Below are 14,504 nucleotides of genomic sequence, written 5' to 3' on the forward strand. Positions count from 1 at the left end.
AGCATATTTAGAGCTGAGAGCTGCTGAATAAGTTGTTGGCTCGGTGTTTGTTGCGTGCATAGCTACATTTGCGTCACCGCTGCCGGCTTGATAAAACTTCCTTTGTTGCCTCTCCCTTTTGGGTTTAGAGGAACTGGGCTGTGGTGGGAGGGAGGTGTTCACAAAATTACGGTCTTCTTGTGATGCTTCCCATTGTATCTCATCTGCCCATGTTTCGTTGTGCTGATGAACTTTGGGGTTAGTTTGCTGCGGAGAATTGCTTGCTGACGAATAAGTCTCAGCTTCTTCATCCTCTGTCTCACTTGCCCCGTCTGTTTGTTCAGTTTCATCATTTCTTACTTCTTTGGTAGAAAATGTAGTAATAATCTCATCAGGTTCATCGTTAGTAATGCTCTCTCTTCGAGAAGCATTTGTTTCGATAAAATTCACATGTTTAGCTTGGTAGTGATATTTTCCTTCCGCTGGATCATACAAAATATAGTTCTTTGAATGCGCATCAAAACCAACCAAAATGCATTCTGTAGCTTTGTCATCGAATTTCTTTCCTTGTCCATTTGTTATGTGAGCGAAAGCTTTACTCCCAAAAATCCGAACATGCTGTAAAGTAGGTTTCTTTCCTATAACTTGTTCGTATGGAGTTTTTTCTGTATTTTTTGTACTCAAGGTTCTGTTGAGTACGTAGCATGCAGTTCGGATTGCATCCTCCCAGTGCGATTCATGCAGCTGACTTTGGATCAGCATTGACCTCGCTGCATCTTGTTCGATTCGCATTTCACGTTCTACGAATCCATTACTGGGACTGCACTGAGGTGAGTTGAGACCGAATCGTATTCCTCGTTTAGAGAAGAAGGATACCAATTCTTGGCATTTGTACTCGCCCCCATTATCCGATCTGAACATCTTCACGTTATTTCCGGTCTGAGTACGCATGAAGTTAATCGCATCTATAACATTCATTGCGGTTTCACCTTTTTTCTTTTGGAAATATACTTGTCTAAAAGCTGATGCTTCGTCCTTTACTACAAGGAAGTACGAATTTCCATTTTTCGAAATTGCATTTGCATAACCAAGATCGGTTATGCTCAAAACCCTTATTTTAAAAAAATCTTGAAAACAATGCATTTTGACCCCGATAAAAAGTTAATTTCTTCACAAACCCCTATTTTCGTACGACTGTTGCCTTCTCCTCGTAAAATTTTGTCTTTTTATGTCACTTTTTATATCACCCCCCAGAAATCCAAAGCCTATGAATAAACTCGCTCAAAATACATTATTTTGCCCTCCTCTGAATCCTTGTGGTTAAATATAGTCGCTATTTATACCGAGAGTACTGTACATACGTACATAGTGCAACGACATATGTATGCGAAAATATGTAAGTGCCTTACTTGTTCCGAGCAAGATCTCGTTTGCAAAATGCGATGCTTTCTGAATAAGTGATGACGACTGGCTGGAAATGAAGTCATGCACATCAAGATCTGAATAATTAACCTGCAAGTCAAGTCCTCTTTTCAATATTGGATAATATCGAGGTTATTTAATCTACGGAAATTTTAGGCAAAATGAAATATGCTGAATTTCTCTACATATGTTCGATTTTCGAGTGAATCAGTGGCCGCAGAAGCTGTGGGGACATGTGGGGACATTAACATTGTAGGATAGAAGAGTTTGTATAACATGGGCAGATGATGTGGACATCGAATAACCGTGGGGACATTGTCCCTCCGTCCCCATCCACGCTTCCGCAGCCACTGTCCCCAGTAACTGTGTATCATGCAAATTTTCATACGCTACATATCCGATTATTGTATAACCTGTATGTTAAAAGGGGCACACAATGAGATATTTAACAAAATGGAGACATTCTAGCGTAGGAGTTAGATATTGTCAAAATCAGCACATTTTTTTATCATTTATGGGAATTTATTTTAAAATTCTGGACGACAAATTTGCCGTCAGTGAGTTGATTCTTACATAAGCATGTATTATTCTACAAATCTCTTCCTAAGAATTATTTATTGATTTGTCATTGTACTAAATAACGTGGTCATGAAGCAGAGTGAGTCAGAGGCAGTGTTTAATTCCTACCCCTGATGACACAAGTAAAGTCCTCCTCCCAAGAAGATCCACCGCCGTGGGAGACTTAACTGTAATAGGCATGTAATTTTACTTCTTGTATTAAGTTGCATTTGGCACATCTTTCCTAAATTCTTTTAAAGAACCTATAGAAATTTCAAAAAATGCGAGCGTACCCGGGTTGGGAAGGTTCTTTATTTTCAGTCATTTCCTAGCACTTGGCATCGGTAAGGTTAGGGACGCGTTGACATACCCACAGCCCCAGGGAGGATCCCAACCCATTACCTGGCGTCGTGGGTATGTCAACAACTTAGGTGTCAGGTTAGGCTGAATCTTCTTATTTCCTTATCAGATAAAGCCATTTCTTTCAGTTTTTCGTGAATGAATGAAATACGAAATTATATCTCTAAGTTTTCGGCATATTTTAAATCATGGCCTAATTATAGCTGCATTTGTATGATGATTATTCCGTTTTTTTAGAATAGTTGTGTTTGGAATTCTCATTGTACGATCTAATCTTAAATATATGTAATAAAGGGTTGAAATTCCCTAAATTTATTTGAATCGAAAAAAAAGTGAGTTGATTAATGGAATGGCGTCGAGTTTTTTGAGCCAGTTTCGACGAGTTCCAATTTTTCTGAAGGCTTCTTAACCTTGAGATCTCCTCCTTCAAAAAGTGTCAAAATCATAAGTGTATTTTTCTTAAAAAAATAGGCAACTCCCTGCTCTACAAATTTACCGTCCAGAATTTTAAAATAAATTCCCAGAGGCGAGAAATGATGAAAAATCTGCTGATTTTTATACCGAGTCATCAACTTCTACGTTATCTAACTTTGTCAAAACGGATCACATAACGTTACCCATTTTTTATGAAATTTAATGAAATTCCGTAACAAATCTCAGACACAAATATGACACAAGTTTTTTACGGATTTTATTATAAAAACAATTAGAACATGAGGTAACACGAGACAATTTCGTAATTAAAAGTTACACAATATTTACGTGATGACAAAACTATGCGCTAAATACTTAAATACTTACGTACATACATATTTACATAAATATTGACCCATTCATTCTCACGGTACGACAGTTCAGGTAAGTAAATTACAGATTACAGACGGTGTAAATATTTAATGTAGAACAATTTGTATACATATTTACATATTTTTTTAACCACAGCTTTTTTGACATTTTCGTAAACATACATAGAATTAATTAATTCGGGCAGTACCAGTAACATTAAATACATTCAGGTTCGGATTAATATTACGTTTAAATACACAAAATATACAACACCTTGACCAGAATTTGAAGACAATTACATATCATATGTTACTGTTTAATATTTACCTATTATGCAAATATGGAGTCAGTTTTTCACGTGCGAGTAACCACGTGCAAGAAACCACGTGTAAGAAATAAGGGGGACAAAGTGGTTTCTTGCAGCTGGACCTATAAGAAACGCACGGCGCGCCCCGCCGCTGTAAATTTTTCATACCGCGCATGGCTAGATGGCGCTTATTTCTTCCACTTTCTCCCAGTTTCTTGCACCTCGCATTTCCTGCCTTGCAATGCATTCCAGCCATGTCATTTTCAATGCAAGAAATAGCCGCAAGATAACCATTTCTTGCAGGTATTTTGACCCGCAAGAAAGCAAGGCGCAAGAGACTATGCCCCGCCGCTTTAAATAGTTCATACAGCGCGTGGCTAGATGGCGCACATTTCTCCCACTTTCTCACAGTTTCTTGCATTATTTTTGTTTCGGCAAGAAATGTGGCAAGAAACGAAACACTATTTGTACTTAGCTTATACACATAAATGAGACAATAAATGGTTAAAATATGTATAACTTTACTGTAAAAAAACTTGTGCTCTCTTATTTAGATGACGGACGTTTTTCTACTCTCTGCACCACCCCCACCACGTCCCGGGTACAGATTATTCGTCAAGATGACGCTCGACATTGTCGTCGCCCCACCGGGAACTCCTCTTCCGCCAAGAATGCTCCTTCTCTGTTGCGACGTGGACGGGGATGGATCCCGCTTTCTCGTCACGTAGTTTTCATACCGGCTGAAAGGATAATTAACCATTTTAATTATCGTATTTAACTAATTACAGGGGTTTTCGTGCAAGTAACCACTTGGAAGAAATATAGGGGAGAAAGCAGCTAAATATTTTGACCTGCAAGAAATGCAGGGTGCAAGAAAGGACGCCCCGCTGCCTTACTACATACGGCGCGTGGCTAGATGGTACACATTTCTTGCACATTCTGGAACCTTGAATTTCTTGCTTTGCAGTGCAAGATTTAACGACAAACAAGTGGTTTCTTGCGGCTATTTCGACCTGCAAGAAATGCAAGGCGCAAGAAACGACGCCCCGCCGCTGTAAATATTTCATACGGCGCGTGGCTAGCTTGATAGCGCATATTTCTTGCACTTTCTCCCAATTTCTTGCACCTCACATTTCTTGCGTGGCTTGCTTTGCATTACAGGAAATAAATATGGCATAAAACGAAAAACTGGTTAATTACCTGGCATGTCCACCTCCCGACCCTCGTCGACAATCGCTGCTGCCATAAGTCCCATAAATTAATGGGTTGACCACCGAGTTTGACACTGCCATGAGAAAGAGACCTTCTTGAAGACGCTTGTCCACCAACTTGGCTCCCTCCCGGTCGATCATATACCTGCGGAAAAGGAAAACCCATCAATGGAAACGTTCACCCCTTCATTTTCACACCGTCGTCCTCGTGCCGTCTCAAAATTGCATGTTGTTTTGTTGTCAATCGCTTTATATGCAAAGCCAGTCAGACAGATAAAGGGGTAATAATAACACCGCCCGTGACGACACGTGCGCAACCTTGACTTTGATGAGAACTACATCCACGGTACATACACAATAGTACGTAATTAGAATCGGGTGTGGATGCGGATGACAGAAAAATCTCATCCTCAACTCATCGTCGTCGTCGTTCTCAGTCCTCCCAATCAGTGGCCGCGGAAGGGTGGGTTGGGACAGGGGGACAATGTCCCCACGGTTGTTCGATTTCTGGATCATCTGCCCATCTTATACAAACCCCGCCCTCCCCCATCCTAAAATGGTAATATCCCCAGATGTCCCCACGGCTTCCGCGGCCACTGGGAACGACGAGGGCGCAATAAAGTGAGGATACTTGTGAGGACCAGTGGCCGCGGAAGCATGAATGGGGACAGAGGGACAATGTCCCCACGGTTATTCAATGTCCGCATCATCCGCCCATGTTATTCAAACCCCACCCTCCCCTTATCCCTCAATGTTAAGGTCCCCACATGTCCCCACGGCTTCCGCGGCCACTGAAACCTCCTCTCAATCGTTGGGACGCATTGTGCGGAGTGAGATGAAAGACGCCACGGTTCGTTGATGATCTTACGAATGATCAGAAAAACATTGTTTGTTCTTTTTCCTTGTGCAAGCGAGTCATTATTGACGTAAATTCGAAGCGTCTACGCAGGGATGGCATCCCAGAATGAGAGGAAAATTAGTCGGGTCCGTCTCTTTTGTTCCGGGAGTGGAGAAAGTTAGGGAAAAATGAGACTAACTGATTTTGGGAAACGGTATGAAGTAGCAAGTTCGAGAGAAAGCAACAACTTTAAAAGCAGTGTTTCGGATGTACAGTAAAGTAACCAGTTGCAATAAACCACTTGAATTAAGGGCAAGAACGTGTTTTTTTTGCACCTGTATATTATGACCTGGGAGAAATGTACGGCGCAAGAAACCACGCCCCGCCCCGCCCGCTATACTCATACCTCTTCACCTTCATTCATGTGACTGATTATGATAGAGAATGAGAGTGAATGAAAATGAATTTTCTGTGATGTGAATGAAAATGATTGAAAGATTCCGTCATTTCAGATGAATGACTGTGAATGAAAGGATTTCTCACTTATTTCATTTTTCACCCTATGCTTAATACATGGGCGAAGTTAGAAATGGAGTCCGATGAAGTGAAATGAAATGAATTTGAACGAAAATGACTGAATGTGAATGAAAATCTTCAATAAGAAATCGGGATGACTGAACTTTGAATGAAAATTGTTTTTTTGAACAGGTATAGTAACCATTTGCAAGAAATAATCGAAACAAAGTGGTTTCTTACAGGTAAATATTTTGACCTGGAAGAAATGTAAGGCGCAAGAAACTCCTTCCCACCGCTATAAATACTTCATACGGCGCGTGGCTAAATGGCGCATATTTCTACCGCTTTCTACAAGTTTCTTGCACCTGCAAGGAATGTCAAACCAGCCCGAAACGAAACACTGTTTGAAAGCTTGTACAACGCAATTAACGAGAGAAAGTTGGCACAGGTTTTGTCTATTTACTTTCACTCAGCACGAGGAAAACATGACTTGTTGTTACGGCACGAAATTTAGGCAGGTTTATTTGTCCACAGTGGCCGCGGAAGCATGGGTGGGAACATTGTCCCTTTGTCCCCACGGTTATTCGATGTCCCCATGATCTGCCCATTTTATGTAAACCACTCAATCCCCTATCCTACAATGCTAATGTCCCCACATATCCCCCCAGCTTCCGCGGCCACTGTTTGTGCAGAGGGAAGAAGAAGAAAAGGGCAAGGTTGCCTTTTTAGGGGACTCGTTGGCTAATTATTGTCTTGAGAAAGCAGGCAGAAAACTAAATACACGGCCCTGACTCGAATTACGAAACGAGTTTTAAACAGATTTCAGGTCTCTGAATTCATTACGAACTTTGCGAAGATTTTGCATCCTTGCTTAATAATCTCATTCATAATGGATTACGTAATTTTTACTTATACTAGATTTTTCGCAAATGTCAAGTTAGTATCTCAAACGCTGTCCTCGTTTAAATTGCAAATATGTAAATGTGATTATGCAAACCTGTCAATTGTATCATAACTCAAGAATTAAGTAAACAAGTCGCCCACTGTGGACAACTTGTCTCAGAAATGGACCATGGAGGTCGACCAGCGTATGCGATCCGATTTTGAGCAAATTAATCTCAAATTTAATTAGGATGAAATTTGCAAAAGAAGCGATCTCCCAATGGGCACGTTTGGCAGAGATATTTGCATCCAAAGAGGAGAAAATGCGCCTTAAAGTCGCCAAATTTTACACTCGCCAAATTTAATGCGCGATTTCTCCTTTTGGGATGCAAATATCTGCGAAAATTGCACATTGGGAGATCGTATCTTTCGCAAATTTCATCCTAATTAAATTTGCCATCGATTGACATTAACTACTCAAGATTTATGAGAAGATGCTAATTTGGCAGAGATATTTGCATCCGAAGAGGAGTAAACGTACAGTAAATTTGGAAAGTGTAAATTTTGTCAACATTAGGGCGCGTTTTCTCCTCTTGGCATGCAAATATCTTCGCCAAGCGTGCCCATTGGGAGATCGTGTCTTTCGCAAATTTCATCCTAATCAAAATTGTACTTGATTTGCACTAATTTTCTCAAATCTGGGGGCATACTCTGGGAAACCTCCATTGAAGGTGGTCGTGTTCTTCCAACCTGTCAGTTTTCATCACGACTACAAATCTCTCACTTTAGAGAGTTAGAGATTCCTTGTACTTCGACTGTAGACTGTACTGTGGACTCTAGATGATGACGTCATCAGCTTTTTGTACTAATTCTACAGTCTACAGTACACAAATTGAAACACGGGCTCAGTTTGTACTACTGTGGAAAAATCAAGGGTTGGCAAGTATGATATCTCCAGAACGCCTCAATATAATCAGACGCTGTTTGCGCCATTTTGCTTCTAATTTTTGACCCTAGGTCGAGTTCGAAGATGGGCGCCCTGTGGTCAAGGTCAAGGTCACCCTGGCGTGAAGTAAACGCAAAATTCAACCTTAATTTTCATATGCGGTGTCATTTTAAAGGAAATTTCACGAAGAATTCATCGTCGTCAATACGTTTGACCTCCGACCAACCCATAATCGAGAGGACGAGGTCAAAGGTCAAAATTGAAGTGTCGACTGTTTTAGACTTTGGTTTGGGCGCGAATTTCAGAAATTGACACAGTTTTAACGTGCGAAGACCCCGAGACCACGTAGACCAGGTCAAAGGTCAAAAATATTTATTTTTTATTTGGACCGTTGCAGACGTGTTTAGTTTGAGGCGAGGAGTTCAAAAATCACTATCGTTTCGGATTACATCAGCCTGGTGATTGTTGTAAACGAGGTCAAAGGTCAAAAATATCGAATTTTAAGTTTTGAACATTTTAGACACAATTTGTGGAAGGAGGTTCATTTCGTATATCATGAGTTGATTTGTCTCAATTTTTGACGCATCTATTTCGCGGAGTTCTACAATACAATTTTTCAGAGTACAAAATAATGGAAATTCTCTAGGTCTTTTGAATTTTGTACTAATTTTTGTATTGTATTGTAGTCACAGTACAGTACAAGTAAAAATACAAAAAATCTCTTTTATCAACTATTTATTTTCCCCGATTCCTTCCACTAACCAACACACATCCCGGGCCGGATATGTAGATGCAGCAGCTTGCTTCGTTCGTGTGAATAATGCAGAGCTGAGCAAAACTGGAAATAATGCGGAATAATCTTATTATGATGCCACCCACGGGACGAAATTTCTCAACTTTTTCGACAGGTACACATACATATGTAAGTTGCATCGTTTTGTGTTATTTACTTGGCAGAGGGCGGATATGTATTTATTTTCGACTTTTTCATTTAATCACGCCCGACGGTCAAACTTTTTGTGGGTGTGTTGCCTAACTCGCATAGAGCACAAAAATTTCGAAATATTTTTTTTACATGTCACATATTTCTAAGTTTTCTGAAATATTATATCCACTATTGTTTGAAAAATGCATAAATCTTGTACATATGTACACATATTTTGTGAATAGTTCAACGACGTGAGGCAAATTTTTTTTTGTTCGTAGATTAACGCATAAAAAATAGGTATACATACATACATAATAATACATATATATTTATTTATCAATATCGACAGAAGGGCGGATATGCATTTATCTTCGACTTTTTTATTGGATGATGACCCACGGTCAAACTTTGTCGGTGTGTCCGCTAACTCGCATGCAGCACAAAAATTTCAAAATATTTTTACATAATGGAACATATTTCTAAGTATTTTAAAAATGTGTAAATTTTACATGTTTTTTTACACATATTTTATAAATACTATATGATATGAGACGATTTTTTTTATTCAAAGAAATTGGACCACAAAAAAATCAAGAGCATTATTTCAATAGTATAAATTTTTTCAAAAATTCTTACTTTTATGTTTTTTGTACTTATTTACATATTTTGACGTTTTTTAGTAAATTGATATCCGCCCTCTGTCTGGTACTTACATATAAATATTTTAACTTTCTCCCAGTTTGTGGCCTCTTTCTGATATTGAGGGAGGAAATAAGTGGGATTGGAGATTCAGTTTGTTAGTGGGAAACATCACTTTTTTATGAATTGTGACGTTGTTGTTCTCTAATACAGAAGTATTTATTTTCGTGGTTTTGCACAGTGCTTCGTTTCTTGTTGGTGGTTTGCTACATTTCTTGGACTGCAAAGCAAGCCAGGCAAGAAATGCGAGGTGCAAGAAACTGCAAGAAACTACAAGGAGCTGCAATAAAGTGCAAGAAATATGCTGCGTATATATTTTACCACCTTATTCTTGCAAAGCCCATTGATATGAATTAGCTATAGATTAGCGATATGCGTCTTGTAAATTATTTAACTCTATGAATTAAAAGCACATTTATCTATGTAAATGTAACATTTTAAGAGGCAAGAAGACACGCACTGGCTTAGTTACTACCCATTATGGCCACAATTCGAGAAGAAGTCGCCTCAATGGTTAATAAAGGATATGTAATTGGTGATTCAATTGATACTTAATTTGAATAAATTCGTACGTTTTGTTATGCAAAAAAGTGTGAGAAATACGCGCCGCGCCAGTTTCTTGCGCCTTGCATTTCAGGCAAATCAAAATATCTACCTGCAGGAAACCACTTTTTTCCAGTTAATTCTTGCAAATGGTTGGTTACAAGCCCTACTTTTGCGGTTCTGTGGGTGGAAGGAAATGAAGTGGGATGTCGAAATTAACAAAGTCGAGTTTCCAACTTGACATAATCCCATTCTGGGAAATCAGTCGTAACTAAATTCGACAAACTTTTTAACAAAGACATATTTCCGAAACCTACATAAATTCTAAATTCTGTCAAAATATTTTATGACAGGAAATGGAAACCAGACCTCAAAAAAAGATTGTATAACGACCTAAAAAAATGATGGAAATGCGACATTTTTCCGAAATTAAGTCTACCCAGTCGTCATTCAATTGTAATGCGTATGACGTCATGACGACCTTTCTCTATTTTAATGCGATTATGTATGTTATGTCATAACACACTTACCAGAGCGTCATCACGACGTATGGCGTCCAACAAAAGACGAACGTGAGAACGATAACTGCTGTCAATCGGAGCGTCCTAATTCTCGCTCGGGCCATCAGAACGCCTGGAAATTCGGATAAGAAAATACATATATTTTAAAAAATCACGATCAGGTAATTTTAAAAAATACAATTTTTAAGACACGCCCTTAAAATTCAGGTAATTTCTTAAAAAAGAGACGACTTTTATGCGGCGCCTTGAAATTTATGTAATTTTGAGAGTTTTTTCTAAGGCGCCTTGAAATTCATGTATTTTTTTTTTTAAAAAGAGATGATTTTCATGACCAAAACACAATTTTTATTTTTACTCACCACCGCTAATGCTCGTTCTCAGAAACATTTTCTGTCCCAGGGTCACTTCCTCCAGTTGCGGGGGTGATGCTGCTGTCGAGGAGGATCCCGCCGCTTCTGTAAACAAAATCGGATTAATAACATATCAAAAATAAGTACATATTTATCTTTTGTCAATATTGACATTTGACAATCAGTGGCCGCGGACGCTGTGGGAGCATCTGGGGACATTGCCATTGTAGTTTAGGGGAGGGAGGGGTTTATATAAGATGGGCAGATGATGCGGACATCGAACAACCGTGGTGACATTGTCCCTCTGTCCCCACCCACGCTTCCGCGGCCACTGCATAAAAGTATGTTATACTCGTGTAATTAGTGGCGCGGAAGCTGTGGGGACATGTGGGGACATTGCCATTGTAGGATAGGGGGGGAGGGAGGGATTAATATAACATGGGGACATCGAACAACCTTGGGGACATTGTCCCTCTGTCCCCACCCACGCTTCCGCGGCCACTGTTTCGCGACACCCATGCACCCGTCGTCATACCTCCGTTCGGAGTAGGTCGCAGACTACTTCTTGATCCTGTTCCATTTTTGGCGGAATTATTATTCGACGACCCGGCGGCGAGGGTGGTGGTGTCGTCGTCGTCGTCGTCATCGTCATCATCCTCGTCACCGGTCCGTTCCGTTGGGGAGACGCCATTGTTCTGGGGGATAATCGTGACGGAGGGTTTTTTCTTACTCTTGGAGAAGGAGACCTTGTGGACTGGGGGTTGTTGACGGCCGAGCAGTTTGTGCGAAATTTTTAGCAGGATTCGCGCATAGGTGAAGATGATGATGAGCAAGGGGACGAAGTAGAGGACGGAGACGGAGAACACGTTGTAGACGAGTTCCTGTTCCACATCGGAGCGGAGAAATGCTTCGGTGACGCATTGTTTGAACGGGTAGCGGGGATGTTGTTCAACGTGGAAGATGATGCTCTAAAGAGAAAAGGGGAGGATTTTGGTCAAATGGTGCAAAATTTTGGGGAATTCGGCACGTTTTTTAAGTTTAATTATGTCGATAACAAGATATGCAAAATTTTTGGAAAGAAAATCTGAAAAAATTTGGGAAAAAAATGATAACATGTTGTCAAATCGTTTAAAAGTGCGAAATAATTTCAGAAAAATTTCGACTTGTTTACGATTACAATGACGCTATATTTACAAAATTTTCCCAAAAAATTCTGAAATTGGGGAAAAAGATAGCGACATGTGGTCAAATGGTTCAAAAATATGCAAGAATTTCGGAAAAATTTTCCCAAAACATGCGAAATCGTGCCGAAAAATATGGCCTCAAATGGTTTAAAAATGCGCAAAAATTTCAGAAATTCTACAACAAGACACCCTAAACTCCCAAAATTATCCAACAAAACTCTAAAATTTCACATACCTGCGGCGCCGCACAAATCAACGCGCACCCCCACGCAATCGCCAACGTGATCTTCGCCCTCTCCGCCGCCCTGGCCAACTTGAGTGGATAAATAATCGCAAAATACCGATCCAACGAGATACAAATGACCACCATGGAGCTCGCGTAGAGACCAAAAGCTCGCAAAAACTGGCACGCCTTGCACATCACGTCGCCTCCGTACCACTGAATCGTGACACGCCAAATGACCTCGAGCGGCATCGCGGTAAAGGTGACGACCAGGTCGGCAATGCAGAGGTGCAGGATAAGCAAGGAAATCCGATTCTTGGCGTGACGAAGCTGTTTGTAAACGCTGCAAAAAACGGAAATATTGCCCGTCGCCGAGATCACGAAGATGATCGAGTACGCAATCACGCAGTAGAAGGAGAGATCCGACATCGTGCTGAAGGAGGACGGCATCGCGTCGACGAACGGTGGCGTTGTGGAGTTGGTGGCGTTGGCGTCGTCGGGGTCAAGGTCAAGGTCAACTGGGGGGTCGCCCGGATCGTTTAAGAGGAGGAGGCCGGAGGGCGGAGGGGTGGCTACTTGTTGTACTTCCATGGTCGGGGGTCAGATGAGACGAGATGAGACTGAGATGAGACTGAGAGGATGAGGATGAGGCAAGATGAGAAATTTGCTGCGAAATTGACCACGTCTTCCAAGCGACTGAAGACTTTCCCCACTTTCTCCTCGTACTTATATCAAGCAACGACTCGATCGCTCACCGACTGATTCGGGCAGGGAAATTATGTACGTGGGGAACTGACATTTACTCAAAATCGGGGACAAGATGAGACTTTGTCTGCGCCCACCTGGAGAAACTTGTCACTGATTTGGCAGGGAAACATTGCGTATTTACATGGAGAACTCGACTGCGACGTTTACTTGTGTATCTGCACAGCAGGGGAAATTATGGAACTCGGGGACAAGATGAGACTTTCTCTCCGGGAGAGACTTGTTGGCATGTGTGTCATTTACGGAGTGTGTAATTATATGTACCTACTTGCTTTCCACTACCTGTCGCACACCCCTTTGTACAGATTTCTTGGCCACGTGGTAGCCCCCGTGGTAGCCACGATTTGTCCCATTTTATTGTCCAGGGAAGAAGAAGAGGACACCATTTTCATACCAGTTTTAGACTAAACTAATGCGCAAAAAACTGTAACGCACGCTTTAAGGACACCATTTCAGTCCTAAAAACGGTCACTCTTTTATTGTACAAATTTATTATCCACGTTTCTTGATAAGTACGACTTGTCCCATTTTCTTGTCCAGGGAAGAAGAAGAGGACGCCGTTTTCATGCCAGTTTTACACTCAACTTATTCGTAAGTAGGTATACGAAAAAACGGTAACGCACTAATTGAGAACACAATTTCAGACTCAAAAAAGGGTCACTTTCACTTTTCAGAAAATCAGTTGTTTTTCATAAAAAATAAGTTCCCACTTTCTCGTCCACTGGAGAAGACACCATTTTCATACCAGTTTTCGCGTCACCTTACTCAAAAAACGGTAACCCACAACACAAGCAGTCCTTGTCCGACACCATTTCAGTCTCTAACTAGGGTCACTTTTCCTTTCAAAGGAAAATCAGTTCTTTTAAAAAAATTGAGTTTATTTTTCCATTACGCCACGAAATGTGTCACACACGTTGCTAAATCTGTCCCAATTTGCGAATAGTGCTCCATTTTGCGTGCTATACATAAATGATGCATGTATCTGGTCACATTTTCCTCTGTACTCACATGTCTATGTGTATTACACTGTTAGAAATCGGGTAAAGTCACGCAAGTATTGATTCTTCGGGTAGTAAAGGTGCTACCACTTGGTATCAAAATTTGTTACCGATGTGGTACGTAAAACTATACGGTAGTACTTTTCGATACCGTTTGGTATTATTTTAATACTGGATTTCCACACTGTTTAAAATCTGAGGACTTTTTTTTGCTATGGACCCCCTGAAACATTTGTATTTAAATTTTGATAAATGATAACACTAGCTAGTGAAGTACGTCCAAACAATACAAAAAATGGGTGCTAAAAAAATCCACATGTCAAGGGTACCTCTGAGGGACCCATAATACCTTTTACACATATCCCTTCATTGTGGGCCAACCAGAAGTCGTAAAAATATGGGGTTTGGATATTTTTTATCTACATGCGATTGTCTAAAACGAACTTCAGTAAGGAGCCGCTACGTGACCTTTTTGACCTAAGGTTTGA

The 14,504-nt window shown here is 40.6% G+C and overlaps 1 protein-coding gene across 1 annotated transcript; it reads right to left on the reverse strand.

Moving 5' to 3' along the window:
* Positions 1 to 2,986: 2,986 nt before the first annotated feature.
* On the reverse strand, positions 2,987 to 13,944 carry LOC110861316 (gonadotropin-releasing hormone II receptor). The gene is made up of 6 exons (XM_022110421.2): positions 12,266 to 13,944; positions 11,382 to 11,814; positions 10,856 to 10,951; positions 10,506 to 10,608; positions 4,613 to 4,768; positions 2,987 to 4,152 (listed from the first exon to the last, which is right to left on the reverse strand). The coding sequence occupies exons 1-6, from the start codon at positions 12,842 to 12,844 to the stop codon at positions 3,963 to 3,965; spliced, it is 1,557 nt and encodes a 518-aa protein (XP_021966113.1). The 5' UTR covers positions 12,845 to 13,944; the 3' UTR covers positions 2,987 to 3,962.
* Positions 13,945 to 14,504: the final 560 nt, after the last annotated feature.

The sequence above is a fragment of the Folsomia candida genome, unplaced genomic scaffold (assembly GCF_002217175.1).
Source record: "Folsomia candida strain VU population unplaced genomic scaffold, ASM221717v1 Fcan01_Sc040, whole genome shotgun sequence".
In the NCBI taxonomy this organism is placed as follows: domain Eukaryota; kingdom Metazoa; phylum Arthropoda; class Collembola; order Entomobryomorpha; family Isotomidae; genus Folsomia; species Folsomia candida.